The 22,197-nt window shown below is 43.9% G+C and overlaps 1 protein-coding gene across 1 annotated transcript in view; it reads right to left on the reverse strand.

Annotated features, from left to right (window-relative positions):
- Positions 1 to 10,894, reverse strand: part of rev3l (REV3 like, DNA directed polymerase zeta catalytic subunit) — a 201,785-nt gene extending 190,891 nt beyond the window's left edge. The window contains exon 1 of the mRNA XM_080192921.1: positions 10,743 to 10,894. Within this exon, the coding sequence (XP_080049047.1) occupies positions 10,743 to 10,881 (139 nt within the window). The 5' untranslated portion in view covers positions 10,882 to 10,894. The remainder of the gene's footprint in view (positions 1 to 10,742) is intronic.
- Between the last annotated feature and the right edge of the window lie 11,303 nt (positions 10,895 to 22,197).

Below are 22,197 nucleotides of genomic sequence, written 5' to 3' on the forward strand. Positions count from 1 at the left end.
AATCGGAAACAAAAACAAAACATACTAGAAAATCTCTGCAGGTCTGACAGCAGAGCCAACATCGAGTCTGGATGACCTTTCATGAAACGTTGGCTCTGTTCTCTCTCCACGGATGCTGTCAGACCTGGGCTTGGTAGGTATAGATGTGATCGGCGCAACTTGTGGGCCGAAGGGCCTGTTTGTGCTGTAGTGTTCTATGTTATGTTAAACACAAACAACAGTACAGCAATAATATCAGGTGGTTTCAATGACTCCCATCTTAACTGGGATAGTTTTAGCGTGGAAGAAATGGAGAGAGCAGAATTTTTAAAGTGAACTTTATGGCCAGTATGTAGCAAGCAAAATAACAGAGTGCAGTTCTTCCTGGTTTAAGTAATGAAGCTGGCCAGGTGGAAGGAGTGACAATGGGGGAGCATTTTGGTGATAGCCATCGTAGTTCAGTCAACTTTTAACTTATTTATGAAAAAGGACAAGGACAAAACAAAAATTTGGCGGAAAGCCAATTTTACTAGGCTTAGAAGTGATTCAGCAAACGTGAAGGTAAATCAATGGTAGGGCAATGGGAGGCAAAGTGGAGATTCAAGTGGTTCACAATAAAGATGCCACCACAAAGAAAAAGTGTAGGACAGCTAAATCTCTGACTGTCCAAGGACTTATATGGCAAATAAGACAGAAAAAATAAGGCAGAAAAGAAAAACTTATGCCAGCACCAAGAACAATACTACAGGGAGCCAAGGGGAGAATATAAAGAGGGTGAAATCAAAAAAGTAGGAAAGCAATCAAGTGGCATAAAAGACTATTGGCAAGTAAAATCAAGGAGAACTCAAAGAAGTTCTGTCAATACATTATGACTAAGAAGATAACTATGGAAAGAGTACGGGCTTTTAAAAGACCAAAAAGATAACCTATTAGTGGAGGTGAAGGATGTGGGTATGGCTCTTAATGAATACTTTGTCTTCACAAAAGAAGGGGACAATGCAGACATAGTTAAGGAGGGTTTTAAAGTATTGATGTGGGAAATGGAGAAAGAATGTGTGGGGATTGGCATCTTGAAAGTTGATACATCACAGAGCCAGTTGAAACATACCCCAGGAACCAGGGCGAAAACTGAGATGGGTCTTATCATAATTTTCCAATCTCCGTTGAATGCAGATGAGGTGCTGGAGGATTGGAGATCTACTAACATTGCACTTTTGTTTACAAAGACAGTGAGGTGTAGACCAAATAATTTCAGGCCAGCCAGTAATTGAGAGACAGGGTAAACTGCTACATAGGCAAGCATGGATTAGTAAAGGACAGTCAGTATGGATTTGTTAAGGATATGTCTGAATAACTTGATTGAATTTTTTTGAGGAAGTAACAAAGAGGGTTGAAAAGAGTAGTGCAGTTGACGTGATCAACATGATTTTATGAAGGTTTCTGACATAGACCCACTAGCAGACTGGTTAAAAAAAAAGCAGCCTATGGGATCCAGGGGAATATAGCAAGCTGGATGCAAAATTGACTCAATGACAGGAAACAAAGATCAACAGTTGATGGGTGTTTTATTGACTGGAAAGTGGTTTCCACTGATGCCCGACAAGGCTCAGTACTTGGTCCCCTGGTTTTTTCTAGCATATACGAACATACAAAATAGCAGAATTCGGCATTCAGAATGATTTGAATATAAATGTAGGGGGAATGATCAAGAAGTTTGCAGGCAACACAAAAACAAAGCTATGCAGTTGATAGTGAGGAGTGCTGTAAATTGCAGGAAGATATCAATGGACTGGTCAGGAGGGCAGTAAAATGGCGAATGGAAGAATGGAGAAGTCTGGGGTGATGAATTTGGAGAGGGTAAACAAGGCAAAGGATTTTGCAATAAATGAGAGGATACAGAGGTAAAGTTTATTTTTAGTCACAAGTAAGGCTTACTTTAACACTGCCATGAAGTTACTGTGATATACTGTGTAGAGGAAAGGAGGGATCTTGGAGTGAACACCCACATTCCTGATGGTCGGTGGACAGGTCAATAAAGTGGTTAAGCAGGCAGAAAACAGAATACTTTAATTTGTTAGCCAAGGCATAGAAGGGCAGAGGTTAAGCCGGAACTACATAAAGCATTAGTTGGGCCATAATCCAAGTTCTGGTCACCTCGTTACAGAAAGGATGCAACTGCAATAAAGAGGAGATTTACGAGGATGTTGCCAGAACTGGAAAATTATAGCTATGAGGACAAATTGGATAGGCTGGGACTGTTCTTGAGGAGGCCAAGCAGAGATTTGAATGAGATGTATAAAATTAGGAAGGACTTGGATAGAGTGGAGTGGAAAGACACATTCATTTTAGCAGAGAGGAACACAGATTTAAAGGGACTGATGGAAAGATTAGAAAAGAGAAGAAAATCTTTTCACCCAGGGGACTGTGGGGGTGAGGAATTCACTGCCTGAAAGCCTAGCAGAAACCCTCAACTCATTTTTAAAAGTGTCTGAATATGCGCCTGAAATGCAGCGCCACAGACCCAATGCTGTAAAGTGGGGATTAGGCCGGAAGGCTCATTTTTGGCTGGCACAGATACGATCTTTCCGTGCCACAAACTTCCCATGATTTTATCTAGGCATTATCCTTGACGGGATCTTCACAAATAGACAGTACCTGACCAAGACCGCGGAATAAAAAACTTAAACCGACAACCTCAGTAAACTGGCCAAGACCCTAAAAAGACATCTGTTCTTGCCTTCACATTCTTGACTGCAGATTACTGTGCCCCAGTATGGTAGTCATGTGGAGATGCCGACGTTGAACTAGGGTAAACACAGTAAAAAAAAACTCAATACCGGGTTAAAGTCCAACAGGTTTATTTGGTAGGAAACGCCACTAGCTTTTGAAGCGCTGCTCCTTCGTCAGATGACTCGCCAGTCACCTGACAAAGGAGCAACCCTCCGAAAGCTAGTGGTGTTTCCTACCAAATAAACCTGTTGGACTTTAACCCAGTGTTGCGAGACTTCTTACTGTGTTTATGCCAGTATGATAAACATGTGCCCACACCACGTTTACCGATAGGCAACTCAACAACGTGCATCATAGGAACTCCCTGACTAACACAGCTCCCATTCCTGAGCAATATTGTAACCCCACATCCCCAATCCCATTCCATATGAGGATGGAAATTGCAACAGACTACGTGCAACACACACCTGCCCTCATTCGATGCCCGTCTCAACCCACCAGCAGTCACTCTGAGGAGTAACAGCTGAAGACCCATAGCAGAAGGATTAGCAGAAGGTACCCACCAGAAAGCATTCTCTCATTATGGACCCCACTGCTCATCCACCCAGCGTTGAGTCATCACTATGATAACTGACCCTGTTAAAATGTTTTTGGATTGGCCAAAGCCTCTTTACAATCATCATCAGTGGGGTCACCAAGACCAGAGAAGCTGCAGCTATGGTGCAGACCAAACAATAACTCCCATTGTTGAGGAGTGTCTGCTGACTAAACTCAGATGGACTTAAAAGAACTCCACAGCCACTGACTAGCTATTGACTCCGAGACTACGCAAACACTAAATATACGGTTGCAGTGTTATGCAAGCTTTTTCTGAATTGAGTGAGTCTAATCACAATTGTATGTTCACTTGTTGAGCAATAAAGAAGATTATTAAATACTGACTTCATCTTCATCCTTCAGGTGGAGGATGTGGTCAAGAAGGCGTATGGTGTACTGGCCTTCATTAATCGAGGGATTGAGTTTAGGAATCGGGAGGTAATGCTGCAACTTTATAAGACCCTTGTCAGGACTCATCTGGAGTTCTGGTCGCCTCATTATAGGAAGGACGTAGAAGCTATTGAAAGGGTACAGAGGAGATTTACAAGGATGTTGCCTGGACTGGGAGGCATGCCTTATGAAGTTAGGTTGAGGGAGCTAGGACTCTTTTCCCTGGAGAGACGAAGGTTGAGAGGCGAACTGATAGAAGTTTATAAAATGTTGAGAGGAATAGATAGAGTGGATTCTCAGAGGCTATTTCCCCGGGTTGAAATGGTCGCTACGAGGGGACACAGATTTAAGGTGCGGGGAGGAAAGTACAGAAGTGATGTTAGGGGTAAGTTTTTCACTCAGAGGGTGGTGAGTGAATGGAATTGGCTGCCGTCAGTGGTGGTGGAGGCGAACTCTCTGGGGTCTTTTAAAAGACTTCTGGATGAGCATATGGGGTTTAATGGGATTGGGGGTTATAGATAGGTCTATAGATTGGTAGGTGTTCATGTGATCGGTGCAACTCGTGGGCCGAAGGGCCTGTTTGTGCTGTAGTGTTCTATGTTCTATAGTAATTTCTCACCTGCCTCACTTTTGTTACAAGCCTGAGTTATGCCATCATCTGAGTAGACATTGTGTTGGGATGGACTTACACTACCAAAGAGGTGTTTACAGATCTGAATGGTGCCTCTGACCCAGACAACATATCCACATGAGGTCAACTCAATGACAGTGTTCAGATTTATTTTGAAGAGTGCAGGGAAGTTAGAAACAAGGTAGCAATTTTCATGGACAGAGGGAGAAAATCTTCCTTTTAAAGGAAGTTTTTTTTTGTTTTTTATTCCAATTCAATCAAATCAAGTCCAATTTAGAGTCTCAACAAGTTGAGACATTCCCAATCCAAACTGACAAGACAGGAGTCTCACCCCCTGTCTCGGGCTTGATCTATATGATCCAAGCTGATTGGAGCAGATAATGTTCCTCTTCCAAGGCTTGATCTCATTTGCATCTTAGCCAAAAGGCCGAGATGCCACTTATAAAAATTGCTTCAAATGAAGCTAAAATGTAATCTAATGACTTCAACTAAGCACAGCACGTCAATACTACACTTGATCTTAGCCAAAAGAGAAGTTCAATACTTGGAAGGAGGAAAGCATACAGAGTTATCGCGGAGGATTAATAGATTGCTTTTTCATAAATCTAGCATGGGCTTGGTACGAATGGCAGGAAAAAGAAAAAACACAGAAAACACCAGTTAGGATCGGGGTTCAGAAAGAATGGGTTCAGTGAGAATGGAACAGGTCGCACAAGAAATGGATCTTGGACGTGGTGTGGGGGAAGAAAGGTTGGAAATTAGATAGGGTTATAATATATGAAAGCATATAGCAGGGGTGCATTAGTAGAGGGGCTGAACTGAATTCATAGTAAAGTTTTTCTGGTCATTAAAGCCTTGATATAGGGACAGTTTCAGTTGTTGCTCAATCATAGCATGTCAGAGTATATGCGCCATGGTTCACTCAGTAGCACTCTCATCCGAGTCAAGTCCCAGTCCCGGACTCGAGCACATGAATCAAGGTCGACTCTTGTGCAGTATTAAGAGCTCTGCACTGTCGGAGGAGCCGTCTTTTGAAAAAGATGGCAAAGCGAGGCCCTGTTTATTCTGGCGCACTCTTTCAAAGCAGCGCAGGGGAGTTACCTCTGACACTGGGAAATACTCATCCCTCAATCAACACTGCAAAAAAAATGAACAGACTATCTGATCATTATCACATTGCAATTTGTGGAACTTTACAAAACACAAATTGGCTGCTGTGTTTTCTACATTATAACAATGATTACACTTAAGTGGCTGCAGAGAGCACTTTGAGACATCCAGTGGTTGTGGAAATGTCATATAAACAAAGTCCTTTGAAGAAAGAATTTTGCCACACAACGTTGACAATGACTGCTTAGAATTCACTGTTCCATCGTGTAACCATTTCACTGACGCCATCCCCAGTAAGTGTGCTTACGCCATGAAACTTGTCAGTCCATATAACAGAACTGATGCTGCAGCCACATATTAGTAAGTCCAGAAATGTCTCATGGTCAACTGATCCCAGGGACGTACTCCGGTATGACAGCAAAAGGGAGCCACAACTGGCCTCAGTGCCCACAAGCCAGGAAGAAGAGGGCCAACCAAAAAGATTCAGCCCCCACTGACCTTTGCTGAAAACCTGCAGGGGTGATAGATGAGAATTTGGGTTTAGTGTTTAATGCCAAGACCCAACAAGAGTTGACAATCAAAAGATTACAATGCAGAAACAGTAATCTGGACCAAACAGTCTTTAATGTGTTCAACCTGCATATACAAACTTCTCTCCATATCTCTAACCCCCATACTCACCTACCCAACTTTACCTCATAGATTGACACAAACTCTTCACTTATCAAGGATTCTCGACCACTTGTGCACACTCTTATTAAAGGGCCAAGAAAACCACTGCCTTGGTCACAACGATTAAGAACAAAATGAAAATAAGGAGAAGGCGGAAAAATATATAAACAAAACCTAAATTTAAAGAAGAAAGGGAGGCAATGGAATTATTTATTAGTGTCACAAGTCGGCTCATATTAACACTGCAGTGAGGTTACTGTGAAAATTCTCTAGTTGCCACACTCTGGTGCCTGTTTAAGTACACCGAGGGAGAATTTAGCATGGCCAATGCACCTAAGCAGCATGTCTTTTGGACTGTGGGAGGAAACCCATGCAGACACAGGGAGAACATGCAGACTCAGTACAGAGTAACCCAAGCCAGGAATTGAACCCAGGTCCCTGACACTATGAGGCAGCAGTGCTAACCATTGTGCCATCATGCCTGCTGCCCAAACCAAAGGAAAGCCAGTAAGAACAACAATCTGGTTTTTCAACAACAAAAATAAAATCAAAGCAAAATACACAGGTTTAAAATGTTATAACATCTCCAATAATCCACAGAATTCATACAGTTCAACCCATTGAATCTGCATCAACTCAAACAGCATCTTATCCAGGCCCCCTCCCCCCACCCTATTTCTGTAACCCTGTGTATTTATTATGACCAATCCACATAATGCACATTTTTGGACACTATGGGACAATTTAGCAAGATCAATCCCCCTTACCGACACATCTTCAGTCTGTGGGAGGAAACCCACGCAGACACAGGGAGAATGACAATCACCCAAGGTCGAAATTGAACTCAGGTCCGTGGTGCAGTGAAGCAGTAGTGCTAATTCACCACACTGCAACCACTGTAATAATGCAATACAAGCAGAAAATTAAACCAATTGATTCCAGGCACCCAAATTACACTCAAATTTAATCAGGTCACAGTTACTGAATGACATTTGCAAATCTTCTATATTTCAAGACAGGTACCAAGTCAGCACAGTCACAATTCAATCTGAAGCATGCCTCCTTCTGGCCAACCACAAGTGAAGAGGTAACAAGTCCATAAAAATGAAGTTCAGTTCACACTGCAGGAGCATACACAGACTGTGAGCTTAGATTGGATATGGGAAGTTGATGGGCAAAGTTTCATTTCTTGGAAAGGGTGAAAAAGAACTACATTAGCATCAGACTTTTGAATGGACCTAACTCATGTTAAGTTGTTCTTTCTCTACACTCTAGCTATGATTGTAACACTACATTCTGTACTCTCTTGTTTCCTTCTCCATGCACAGTATGCTTTGTCTGTATAGTGCGCAAGAAACAATACTTTTCACTGTATCCCATACATGTGACAATAATAAATCAAATATTTTTCACCAACACGTTCTGAAGTTTTCAGTCAGTGTCACTTGTGGACAGCACAATGCAACCAATAAGCTGGCAATTATAAGTCATACAGCCACTTGCACAAACACCCAACTCCTACCATAAGCTCAAAAATTCAATAATCACAGACAGCTTCAATTACAGCAAATTGCAACATACAAGTCAACATAGCATACGAGAGATACCAAAATCATGTTTTTGCATATATTCTGCAGATAAGTCATTTTAAGCCACAGCTCGCAATAGCAGATGCAATTTTTCACCCCATAAATACATGTTTTACTTCCCAGCACTTCATAACTGGGCACAAGTTTACAAGTCAGCGATATGGGCTGTGGCACAAAGATGTGCAGGAATTTAAGGCACACTCACCCCTTGCATTAGTGTTGATAACATTTCAAAATAGCAACCATTGACACCAGCGACTCACTTTAATGCATAACGTATAAGTCCATCCGGATTCTTGCCGGGGGGGGTGTGTGTGTGTGTGGTGTGGTGGTGTGTGGATGGCTTCAGAGGTTGACTTATATGGCAGCATCAATGGTAACAGCATAGAAAAGTCAGGAAACACTAACGTGTCATGGTCCTGCCACAAATCTGCTTCCACATTAATGTTGCAACATTATAGTGACAGCAACTATGGTTAGAAACATAGAAAAGCTACAGCACAACATCAGCCCTTCAGCCCACAAAGTTGCGCTGAACATGTCCCTACCTTGGAGGTTACTAGACTTACCTATTACCCTCTGTCTTACTAAGTTCCATGTACTTATCTAAAAGTCTCTTAAAAGACCCTATTGAATCCACCTCCACCACTGTTGCTGGCAGCCCATTCCATGCATCCACCACTCAGTGAAAAACTTACCCTGACATCTCCTCCGTACCTACTCCCCAGCACCTTAAACTTGTGTCCTCTTGTGGCAACCATTTCAGCCCTGGGAAAAAGCCTCTGACCACCCACTCATTCAATACCTCTCAACACCTTACACACCTCTATCAGGTCACCCCTCATCTTTCGTCTCTCCAAGGAGAAAAAGCCAAGCTCCCTCAACCTATCCTCATAAGGCATGATCCCCAATCCAGGCAACATCCTTGTAAATCTCCTCTGCACCCTTCTATGACTTCCACATCCTTCCTGTAATGAGGCGACCAGAACTGAGCACAGTACTCCAAATGGGGTCTGACCAGGTCCTACATAGCTGCAACATTATCTCTCGACTCCTAAACTCAATTCCTCAATTGATGAAGGCCAGTACACCATACGCCTTCTTAACCACGTCCTCTATCTGCAAAGCTAATTCGAGCGTCCTATGAACTCGGACCCCAAGATCCTTCTGATCGTCCACACTGCCAAGAGTCCTACCATTAATATTATATTCTGCCATCCTATTTGACCTGCCAAAATAAACAACTTCATGGCAAGAGTTGGCAACAGCAAGATATTAAGCTGATGAAAAGTACAACATAGCACCAAAGCCTCATCTCAATTTGCTACATTACAGTCAACAAAGTTGGATTCCACATTTTCAGACAATCAGTATTAGGAAACTTACACAAATACACTAAACATAATGTAATATAATGTAAATAATATATATAATAATGTATACAATATAATGTAAACATAATCTTAATGTTATGCTGCACTTAAGATGACAAACCAATTTGTGCCACAAATAATGACATACAATACTAGTGAAGTTCAGCATAATTACATGCTCTTTAGAAGGCGGATACATAGATTTACTTTGACTGAATGCAAGGCAGCTTAGTGGTTGTGAATTTTATAAATTAAACTTGTACTTAGTAATAAAGTGCACTACGAGATTGGCTTGATATAGATATCTTGCTGCAAACATATTTTTTTCAGGCCCAATGCACACTATGAAAGAAAGAATGCCCAGATCAGGGCAGAGTGCTAATCTACAGATTTCAGGAAGTTACTCCCATCTTCTATGTTTCTCCACTTCAAAAAAAAGTCTTTTCCAAAGAGGAGGAATCACTGCCCCTCATTAGGATTCTCAAGGGAAAAAACATCAGGTCGATAAAATATAATCGAACACGTGCAGACAGCATGAGAGGAGAATTATCACCTCAGTTCATTAACAGTAAATATACAACTGACATCTTACAATAGCAGATCCATATTTGACAAGCGTGGTAGGGCTGTGACCAGAAAAACGATCTGCAGGTCCTCCACTGTAAAAATGGCGACTCGTGTCAACACTTATTACAATATGCAAATAAAATATTTCAATACTGTGCATGGAAGATGAAAATATGTTAACTAAAACCACACCTTTTTTTCGTGATTGCGAGTGTGCATAGCAACGACCCGCTCCTTTTATCTCTTGAGCTTCACATTATTTTTAAACTAAAAGACAGCTTGTCCTGTCCCCAACACTTTTTTTGCGTAACGGTTCAACTTAATACCAGGGAGCTGACATGATGACGATCCAAACAAAAAAAAGTGACCTGGGACAGAGGAGGAGGAGGAGGGGGGATAATTTCTCTGAACAGTTAATGAAAAGATCAGCAAATATCCCTCCCTCCCACCAGACACATTCAGAACCGTTAAATAGTTTGCAGCAGAAATCAAACCGCTAGTGAAAACATGAGAGAATGAGCACCGCAGATGGAGATCTCCCACATTGCGGGGTGGGTTAGCACCATTACATGTACAACACAGTGGGTGGCCATAACACATTTTATATATATATATATACATACACATACATACATATATACACACACACACACACACACAATTATATTATATATGCACACAATTATATAATGCATACAGATGTGTACACAATTATGAGAGACACAATTACATAGAACGTACACAGACATACACACATAATTATGTAATATACAGACGTATAGAAACAATATATACTCAGACGTGCAATTATATATAACACGCAGACATATGCACATACACATATATAGTTACATATAACACGCAGTTGTACATAACATATACACAGACATGCCCACACAGTTATATACAACATATCCACATAGTTATATATAACATACACACACACTGCATATGTTACACAGCTCTTTGCTTCATGGCTGCCTGTGTTTTGCAGACAGGACTTGACAAAATGGCAAGCGCTGAATGGGAGAGCCCAGCTCCCCCCTGCCCTGCCCTCAGTGCGGGGCTAACATTTCAGTACAGTTAGAGCCAGGCCGGCCTTACCTGCTACGGTGGGCCCGAAGATGCGAACCACGGGCACCCGGCTCACCTCACTCTCCCGGAACTCGGAGAAGCAAACGTCCAGACCCTTGACCGGGCTGGACATGTAGTAGTCAGCGGTGACAATCCTGACCGCCAACATCCTCAGTGCCGGGCGGGGGGGGGGGGGGGGGGGGGATTATATATAATTATATATTTTAAATAAATAACGGCCTCACTCAGGGTCAGGATCCAGGGAGGGAGGGAAGGACTGGCTGAGGGTCAGGCTGAGCTGCTGCTGCTGCTGCCGCCGCCGCTATGTGCAGCGCTCAGGGAGGCTGCGGGCCTGTCTCCATGCCGCTGTCTCCATGGCGCCGCTCCGCTCATCCTCCCGACACGGCCTGCAGCTGCCCACCCGCCTGGCGCATCCCTCCCCAGGGCCCGGTGTCTGTGGACAGAGTGGGTGTCCCTCACAGCCTCTCTCCCTCTGTCCCTCCCCTCTCTGCCCTCCCTCTTTCCCTCTCTCTCTCTAACAGCTGCACTGCAGCATCGCTCTCCCGGCTCCACCGCCACACCGGGGGGTCGGATATCCCGCCCCCTTCCTCCCATTGGCTAGTCCTGGCCGCCCCTTCCGCCCTCTGATTGGCCCAACCTGCGGTTTGACAGGTAAGTTGACAGCCAGCTCCGCCCACCCCGCCCTTCCCCATTGGCTGTAGCGCCATTATTGCGCAATCTGGGTTCCGCCCGCGCCGATTGGCTGCTGCTCCCGTCCATTCCGCCCCCCCCGCCTTCGCCCCATTGATTGACGGCTCCAGCTCTGCAGTGCATTGCAGTGCATTGTGTAAGGCTGAGGGCTAGGTTAGGGCAGGAAGGCTGCTCCAGCTCTGCAGTGCATTGTGTAAGGCTGAGGGCAGGATGGTGCTCCAGCTTTGCAGTGTATTGTGTAAGGCTGAGGGCTAGGTTAGGGCAGGATGGTGCTCCAGCTCTGCAGTGCATTGTGTAAGGCTGAGGGCTAGGTTAGGGCAGGAAGGCTGCTCCAGCTCTGCAGTGCATTGTGTAAGGCTGAGGGCAGGATGGTGCTCCAGCTTTGCAGTGCATTGCAGTGCATTGTGTAAGGCTGAGGGCTAGGTTAGGGCAGGATGGTGCTCCAGCTCTGCAGTGCATTGTGCAAGGCTGAGGGCTGTGTAGGACAGAGTAGCTGCTTGGCTGAGGATTAAATGAGCCTCCATCTTGAACAGCCAAGCACTCTGACTTTATTCCCTGACATTCTGGCCTCCACAACCAGTGGCTTTTCCCTTCCAGACAGTTGATACCCTGAGGATGCATTTTATGGCCTGAGAGCGAGCTTTCATTTGGACTGCATCTGTCAATTCCTCCCCCACACCACCCCCACCTCCCCCCACCCCCGTCCCCATCCTTGTGAGACCTCCACTGTCAATGCAGCTTGACATTTCATGGGACTGTACTTAGGGACCACACAGTTGCCCCTTGTGCTGACCCTGTGATCTCACCCACTCCCACCCACCTCCAAGCTTCCCCTCAACGGAGAAATGACCACAAGCCCAGCAAGGGGGAATCTGAGAAGGGAAACCAAGCACACCAGCTGCCGGACCCCTTGAGACCTAGAGGACAACAGCAGTGAAGGACCTCTGAAGGTTCCAAGCAATCCACCCTCCCACCTCCCCCTGCCCCACTCCACAGCCTCAAGATAAAAGGGGGGGCGGTTTAGAACGGAGTTGAGGAGGAACTTCTTCACTCAAAGGGTGGTGAATCTCTGGAATTCTCTGCCCGTTGAAGTGGTGGAGGCTGCCTCGCTAAATATTTTTAAGAAGCGGGTTGATGGGTTCTTGATAAGAGAGGGGATTAAGGGTTATGGGGAGAGGGCAGGAATGTGGAACTGAGCCACGACAGATCAGCCATGATCTTATTGAATGGCGGGGCAGGCTCGAAGGGCTAGATGGCCTACTCCTGCTCCTATTTCTTATGTTCTTATGTTCACACTGAGACACACATGTGATCTTCTGCTTTTGAGCTCATGAGTTATGGAGCTGCAAGGAGCTTGGCAAATTTCCTGATCAGAGGGGCAGGAAGCTGCCCATTCTGCCACTACCTCTGGGGGTCGAAGACTCTGGTGCTATATTTGAATGGAACTTGGTCAGATATTCATTCACTGCAGGCCAGGAACTCTGCACCACTCCTCCAGAGTCCTTGTGGCCGCAGTATATACTGGAGAAGCTGGCAGATGTGGGCAGCCACATGCCGAGACATACAAGGACACCTCTGGCATTGCCTTTCACCCATCTGTAGATAAGAGTACCCTGCTTAAAGGCGATAAGCTCATAGTCAGGCCAATGCTTGACGTTGCTCTGGACCTCATTCACCAGAATCTTGACATTAGAGGCCCCACTGCCTCTTGCTGCGTAGCCCCGTGTTCTTCCTGGCCCTGTTCCAATTAGCGATGGACTCCCTCATCTGAGTGAGATCCATTACCGAGACAGGGGTACCTGCAGCTTGCAATCGTCAGTTGATGTGTGACTGAGTCGTTGGTATGGCAGCACAGTGGTTAGTATTGCTGCCTCATAGTGCCAGCGACACGGGTTCGATTCCCGGCTTGAGTCACTGTTTGTGTGGAGTTTGCACATTCTCCATGTGTCTGTGTGGGTTTCCTCTGAGTGCTCCCATTTCTTCCCACGGTTCAAAAATGTGTGGGTTAGGTGGATTAGCCATGCTAAATTGCCCTATAGTGTCAGGGGGACTAGCTAAGGTAGATGCGTAAGGGATATGGGGACAGGGTCTGGGTGGGACTGTGGTCAGTGCAGACTCGATGGGCTGAATGGCCTCCTTCTGCACTGTGTGATTTTATGAAGTGACACATTTAGTGAGCATGATCTTTACAGGTTTTCCTCTATCTCAAAGCCAGAAAACTTTTATGCCCTTCAGCTGGATCCTGTTTAGAGGGCATCCCACCCCAGCCCTTCCTAGTAAAGGACATCCTGGAGGATCAGAGATCTGTGTTCCTCCCATTCATATGTGACTCTGCACAGAGGGATTTGTCTTTGACCTGTGTGATGCCCACTCATATGCAAGCAGCCTCACTCAGTATGTTTTTCCACTAGTCTCCACCACACTTTAAACTTCATAAAGAAAGATTAATCGCATGATTCCTCAGCAGCCATGACCATTCAGAGGTTTGGAGTCATGAGTTAGCTTTTATCAACTAGCTATGACCCTTGGAGTTATCCATCTCCCTCCCTTTAGCCCTGCCTCTGATTGCAGCTGATGACAAATGGCACAGAATGAAAGACAGCTCCACATCTCAATGGGATGTTATGATTGTCACAAGTTGGGAACAAACCTGCTGCAATGCAGCCTTCACCAAGGAGAGAACGTGACGCAGCATCTTTGACATCCCAATGCCTCATAATTATCAGGGTGTCCATTTAGCTACTTGTGTTGACTACAAATTCCAGCAGCAGCTGAAAGGACTCTCCTCTCATCTCCAGGGATCTGACTGATTGTCTAACTATGTGGTGGAAAATGATTGGAAAAATGATAAATGTCACAGTTCAAACTCGCTCCACCAGCTTTTACTCTCTCCCTGTCACCCATCAACATTCCCCCAAATCCCCCACCCAATATCAGCAGTCCCTTCCCCTTTCTGACCCTTGAACCTCCCCCATTACTCTGGATCCTATCATGATTCACCTCACCATCCCTCACTTCAGAGACAACACCCCACTACTGACTCCATGCCCACCCTGAACCTGCCCACCCATTATCCAAGCCACCTGTCTAGTCCCTTTCCATAACCAGCTCTCCCCAAACAATGGACCCTGACCTGCCAAATCCTCCGAATGCCATCCGAATGCCCCCCCCAACTCCTGTGACTGTTTCATCCTATCACCAGTTTCCCCAGGTCCCCCTCCCGGACCTCACCATCCACGGCACAACCTAATCTTCTAAGACACTCCCACCTTCTTCCCCAGACACTTTCCCGCCTCCAACACCTGCTTTGTGGCTTCTCTCCCCATCCTTCCCCCCCACTGTTTGCCTGCCTCCCTTGCCCTTCCACCCTACCTCCAGACTTCACCCACCTGTCATATCCAACCTTGACACAGTGTTTGCTAATAAACTTTGAGTGACTCTCTGCGAGGTCCCCAAGAAGAAGAAAGTCACATCTACTGACCCCAAAGTCATGGAAGAGGTGAAACTCACCATGGGAACGCCATTATTTACAGTTGTGCTACTGAGCTTTGTAAATTCTCACTGGCGAGGAACTTCATTCTGAAGATAAACCTAGTTCCAGTGAGATGGTCTTTTAACCATCTTACGTGAGATGGTAATGAATTCATTTTTTTTATTCATTCAAGAGTTCTAGACTTCATTAGCTAGGCCAGCATTTATTGCCCTTGAGAAGGTGTAGGTGAGCAGCATTCTTGAACTGCTACAGTCCACGTGAAGTAGGTACACCCACAGTGCGTTTAGGAGGGAATTCCAGGATTTTACCCCAGCAACAATGAAGGAATGATGATATATTTCCAAGTCAGGATAGTGTGTGACTTGGAGGAGAACTTGCAAGTGGTGGTATTCCCAGGGATTTGCTGCTCTTGTCCTTCTAGGTGACAGCATTTAGGATTTGGGAGGTGCTGTCTAAGGAGCCTTGCTGAGTTTCTGCAGTGCATCTTGTAGATAGTACACGTTGCTGCTATTGTGTGTCAGCGGTGGAGGGAGTGAATGTTTGTGGATGGAGTGCCAATCAAGTGGGCTGTTTTGTTCTGGGTGGTGGTGAGCTTCTTGAGTTGTTGGAGTTGCACTCATCCAGGCTAATGACTTGAACCTTGGAGATGATGGAGAGGTTTTGGGGAGTAAGGAGGTGAGTTACTCCCTGCAGGATTCCCAGCCTCTGACAAGCTCATGTAGCCACAGTATTTATATGGCTAGTCCAGTTCTCCCTGAATTTATGAATTCAGGGAGAATTCAGCTGATTATTTAAATATGCTAATCTGGGTCGCACCCTTGCTGGGCATGAACCAGATTACGTTGAGGCACAGGACTGGGAGAATCCCGAAACCCTCATGTATGTCTATGTATGATGCTTCCACTCCTCCCCTCCATCCTCTGCATACAACTCTTCCAAAACTCTCTGCACCCTAACCCACATCAGGTCCCCATTACCCATGAGCCCTGACCGCAATGACTTACGTCATCCATCAATACCTCCAATTTAAAATCCTTATATTTGTATTTCCTCAGTCCTACAATGTATTCCTCTCTTTATCTCAGTAAGCTCCCAACTCTATACCATTTTCTCCCCAACCAACTCACTGTCCCTCTGATTCAAACCTCTGGTGCTTTCACCTCTCATTTGGATGCAAGACCTGCCTTTAGATTCTCTCAATAAAACCTCTCCAGTGGTCTCTCTTCCTTAAGGACCCTATTTATAGTGACCTTTGAAATTAATGTTTTGATGAGCCTCTCCTCCCTCCCTCCCTCCACTCCCCCCACCCCCAATTATTTGGTCCTTCGTTTCAGTATCCATTTCTTGATTCTGACACTGTGAAGCCTTGTGAAAGATTAAAGGAGTTACATAAACACAAGTTGTTACAAGAGGGAACCTCAAAACTTGCTGACTAGCCTGTAAGGCGATGGTGACGGGAAAGACATTGGGGATGTTAAGGAGGCAGAACTGGAGGAATTGTAGGACTGAAGAACATTAAAGAAGTAGAGAAGAGCAAGGCCAGGGATTGGTTTGAACACAAGGATGAATATTTTAAATGTATTTCAGCACAGCATGGCCTAATCTTTTTATTCATTCGTGGGACATGGACATCGCTGGCTGGCCAGCATTTATTGCCCAACCCTAGTTGCCCGAGAGTAGTTGAAAGTCAACCACATTGCTGTGGATCTGGAATCACATGTAGGCTAGGCAAGGTGAGGAGGGCAGATTTCTTTCCCTGAAGGACATTAGTGAACCAAATGGGTTTTTCCAACAATCGACAATGGTTTCATGCTCATCAGTAGATTCTTAATTCCAGATACTTTTTATTGAATTCTAACTGGCTAGCTGCAAGAAGACAGAGGGTGGTGATTGATGGGAAATGTTCATCCTGGAGTTCAGTTACAAGTGGTGTACCGCAAGGATCTGTTTTGGAGCCACTGCTGTTTGTCATTTTTATAAATGACCTGGATGAGGGCGTAGAAGGATGTGTCAGTAAATTTGCGGATGACACTAAAATCGGTGGAGATGTGGACAGTGTGGAAGGATCTTGCAGGTTACAGAGGGACATAGACAAGCTGCAGAGCTGGGCTGAGAGGTGGCAAATGGAGTTTAATGCGGTAAAGTGTGAAGTGATTCACTTTGGAAGGAGTAACAGGATTAGAGTACTGGGCTAATGGTAAGTTACTTGTTAGCGTGGTTGAGCAGAGAAATCTCGGTGTCCATGTGCACAGATCTCTGAAAGTTGGCACCCAGGTTGATAGGGTTGTTAAGTAGGCGTACGGTGTGTTAGCTTTTATTGGTAGAGGGATTGAGTTTAGGAACCATGAGGTCATGTTGCTGCTGTACAAAACTCTGGTGCGGCCGTACTTGGAGTATTGCGTACAGTTCTGGTCGCCGCATTATAGGAAGGATGTGGAAGCATTGGAAAGGATGCAGAGGAGATTTACCAGGATATTACCTGGTATGGTGGGAAGGTCTTTCAGGTCTGGGACCATTCATCAGAGCTAAGTAGCTCTTAGTTCAATTTGCCTCAAGTCCATAAAGTAACTTGGCAGCAGCCAAGTTCCTGCTCAGCCTAACACACACTGAGGCTGCTCATTATCGTGTAAGCCAGATAAAGAAAAATAGAAACACAGATGATTGACTGTGTGGTTCATGTTCAGCAAAACACACTCGTTCACAACAAAGAGCTCAGAAGACTCACCGATCTAAGAAAAGATTTTAACTGTCAGAGGTTTGTGTTCCACAGTTGGACAGGAAAGGACAAGCTGTACAAATCAACGAAAAGGAATGAAAGACCATTTTAGAAGACAGATTTGCACAAACGGGTAAAAATCATGAATGTCTCCCAAGCAGGGAAGTACAAGTGAAGACAGAGATTTCACATAGTTGAGTAATGATCATATTTGATTTGATTTATTATTGTCACATGTATTAGTATACAATGGAAAGTATTGTTTTTTGCACGTTATACAGACAAAGCATACCATTTATAGAGAAGGAAAGGAGAGAGCGCTGAAGTATACTGTTACTGTATAGTGTCGTAGTCATAGCTAGGGTATAGAGAAAGATCAACTTAAATGCAAGGTAAGTCTGATAGCAGCAGGGAAGAAGTTGTTCTTGAGTCGGTTGGTACATGACCTCAAACTTTTGTATCTTTATCTCGACAGAAGAACGTGGAAGAGAGAATGTCTGGGGATGCATATCTGGATCAGATTGATACTAAGACCATGGGGAACAATCCCTGTTCCAGCTGAGGTGAACCTGGGGCCTGTTTCCATGTTCTATCCATGGTAAAAGATGGAGGAGTGGACCATACTTCATAGAAATCCTAACGTCCCGACAGAAGAAGGTGGAAGAGAGAATGTCTGGGACGTGTGGGATCCTTAATTATGCTGGCTGCTTTTCTGAGGCAGAGGGAAATGTAGACAGTGCCCATGGACGGGAGGCTGGTTTGCATGATGGACTGGGCTGCGTTTCCACTTTCCAAAATAATGCTGCTAATATGCCTTCCTCCTTCCTCAGTCTTTGCTTTCCACCCATTGTGGTTGACAGGGCTCTCAACCATATCCGATCTATCCCTTAGGCCATTGCTCTTACCCCCTTGCCTCCATCCCAGAACCTGGTTAGGGCCCCCCTTGTCCTCACTTCTTATTTGACCAGTCTCCAAATTCAAATAATCCTCCGCCATTTCCACCAGGTACTATGAAAATCCCCTCGTCGCCACAATCCGGTGTCTGTTCAGGTACATTGAGGGAGAATTTAGCATGGCTAATGCATCTAATCTGCACATCTTTGGACTGTAGGAGGAAACCGGAGCACCAGGAGGAAACCCACATAGACATGGGGAGAACATGCAAACTCCACACACACAGTGAGCAAAGCCAGGAATCAAACCCAGGTCCCTGTGAGGTAGCAGTGCTAACCAGCGTGCCATAATTTATTACTCATTTTAGAAAAAACTTACATTCTGGTCTTATTTTTAGATTTTTAAAATCATAACCTCCATATTATATTGAAAAAAAACATAAGACTGTAAGTAAAAAGGCCTTTTGTAAACTGACCATATCGTAATTACATCCTGCCAGTGGTGGTGATGCCGTACTGGGATGGAGGAAGGACCTATATGTGTGTGAAATATCACTCTTGCTTGGCAGTTAGTATTGAGATCCCGCTTTCTAGAAAAATACCAACCTGGATTGAATCAAATTAATACTCACTTAATGATGGTGTTTGACTGTCACACACTGCCACAGCCAGAATCTCAATACCAGAGCCATGCCAGCAGATACTCCAGCAGCAAGTTGGAATTCTGCTGATTACTATCTGATTACTATATCTATTAATGTGTTGTGTAAAATTTTGGTACACTGATTAACGCTCTTGTCTCAACTTTCTATCTGCATAATTTAATTAAGTCATCAGCCTATTTAAGATGGAGGTTGGTAACTTGTCAAAACAACTCAAAATGGTTATTTCACAAGAATGCATTAAGAAGGTCATGAACAATTTTCATCTCATATTGATTTATGGGACTGTCGTTGGCTGGAAGTGATATGTTAATGTTCTTTAGGCATTGTAGCATCTCACTATAAAGAAGCGGGCCATCATGCATGTACAACTCTTTGGATGAGCTATCCATTTAGATCAAGGTTTGGCAATTATTTGGGCTGGAGGGTGGCTTAAGACATTTTGGTAAGCTGTTCAGCACCGAGCATAAAAAATGTTAAGAAAACACCCACCATTAAAATTTGTTACACCATTTTGTGCATGAAAAAATCAACTCAACGGCTTCTTTCCTGCTGCCATCACGCTTTTGAATGGACCTACCATATATTGAGTTGATCTTCCTCTACACCCTAGCTATGATTGTAACGCTACACTCTGCACCCTCTCCTTTCCTTCTCCGTTATGTATTTTATGAATGGTATATTTTGTCTGTATAACATGCAATACTTTTCACTGCATTCCAATACATATGACAATAATAAATCAAATCAAATCAACTATCAGCTGGCCTAATTAGTTAGATAGGATGAGCAGTTACAAACCTCCGTGTAAATGATAACACTTCATCATATTCAAAAAAATGAAAGTTCTGATTTAAGACTTGGAATATTTTATGAAAGTTTTTAATAAATCAGGTATTTACCTCCAGACAAATAGATTTTTTCACAATGTTGTTTTTGTTGTGTGATGAAATAATTATTGATCAATAAACTATTTAACTTTGAACGGTTTAAATATTTGCCATGTCAATGACCTTGTTTGATGGGCACAGTCACTGGTAAATTTTGCAACTTACCCATGCAATAATTTCTCACCTACATTTCAAGAATGCACCTACAGGGACACATTCCTGAAATGTGTAACTTCAAATAGTTTGACAATAAGATTCTCACATGAAAACCAATGTGTTCAGGTTCAGAAAAATTTAGTAGACTATTACACTCTTTAAGCTGAAATACATTTCTAATTTCCTGCACAGTATTTGTAAATGAAATGACATATTTAAAAAAAAATAAATTTAATATAAAAGAATGATGGTAACTCTTTCGATATGACCCTCATTCACTCCCTCTCCTGCTTGCTGAACTTCCCATTTGCTCTCACTTTCTGATGCTCCCTGACCCTCCTATTCCCCGACTCTCCCACTCTCTGCCATTTCCCGATTTCCCATTATTATTTCCCTAGACTGATTTTCTAAGGGACCTATTTCAACTTTGGCCACTCTCTTCCCTTTTAAATATATAAAGAAGCCCTTGCTGTCTGTTTTTGCATTACTTGCTAGTTTGGCTTCTCTTCTTCTTGATTGTTTTTTAGTCATCTTTTGTTGGTTTTTAAAAATTTCCCAAACCTCTGGTTTACCACTAATCTTTGCCACATTATATGATTTTTCTTTCAGTTTTATATAGAAAGCATACCATAGAAAGCATTTTTTCTGGTTGTATCACAGTTTGGTATGGCTTCTGCTCTACCCAAGTCCGCAAGAAACTACAAAGTGTCATGAAAGAAGCCCAGTCCATCACTCAACCAGCCTCCCACTGATTGACACTGACTATATTTCCCACTGCCTCAGAAAAGTAGCTCACATAATCAAGGACCCCATGCAGTCTAGACATACTTACATCCACTTTCTTCCATTGGGAAAAAGACACAAAAGTCTGAGGTCACGTACCAACTGACTCGAACTGCTTCTTCCCTGCTGCCATCAAACTATTGAATGGACCTACTTGGCATTAAGTTGATCTTTCTCTATACCCTGGCTATGACTGCAACACTACATTCTGGACTATCTCCTTTCCTTCTCTATGAACGATATGTTTTGTGTAGCGTGCAAGAAACAATACTTTTCACTGTATACTAATACATGTGACAATAATAAATCAAATTAAATAATTTTATCCTTCAGTGGTTAACCATGGTTGATTTATCCCCTTCCTAGAATCTTTCTTCCTCACTGGGATATATCTTTATTGTGAGTCGTGACATATTTTCATAAATGTTTCCCATTGCTGACCATCTGTCTTTCCTGCTACGCTTTCCCAATCCACTCCAGCCAACTTTGCCCTCATTCCTGTGAAATATCCCTATTTAAGTGCAGCATGGTTTCTGACCCAAGATTCTCACTCTCTAACCGAATGCTAAATTCTACCATGTTCTGGTCACTGTTTCCTAGGGGATCTTATACTCTGAGATTGTTTATTAAACCTGTCTCATTACAAATTGCCAAACCCAAAATAGCCTGATCCCTGGTTGGATCCACAACACATTGCTTGAGGAAACTGTCCTGAATATACTCGATGAATTCTCCCTCGTGACAACTTCTGACAGTTTGATTTTGATAATCCACATGAAGGTTAATGTCACCCATGATTAAAGTACTGCCTTTGTGACATGCCCTCATTACTTCCTGAGTTATTGGGTCGGCACAGGAGACATGAACAGCCACGGAGATTGGTTAGAGGACGATGCATTGGCATGGGCATAGGTGAGTGAGGTTTTACTCTGAGATTGTTCACTAACCTTGCCTCATTACACATACCCAAATCCCAAATAGCCTGATCTCTGGTTGGATCCACAATATATTGTTCTAGGAAAGTCTCCAGTGCCTTCTCCTCATAGGTTCTCTTGGATGGCCTATGAAGTCTCTCTGAACACAGTAAATTTGAGACCTAGATGAAAAGCCGCCTCAGATTGGATGTGGCTCACAGGCCATAATCTGACCAGCCCTACAAAGAACAAAGAACAGTACAGCAC

This window comes from Carcharhinus amblyrhynchos, chromosome 7, assembly GCF_965287045.1.
Source record: "Carcharhinus amblyrhynchos chromosome 7, sCarAmb.v2.hapA, whole genome shotgun sequence".
Taxonomy (NCBI): Eukaryota; Metazoa; Chordata; class Chondrichthyes; order Carcharhiniformes; family Carcharhinidae; genus Carcharhinus; species Carcharhinus amblyrhynchos.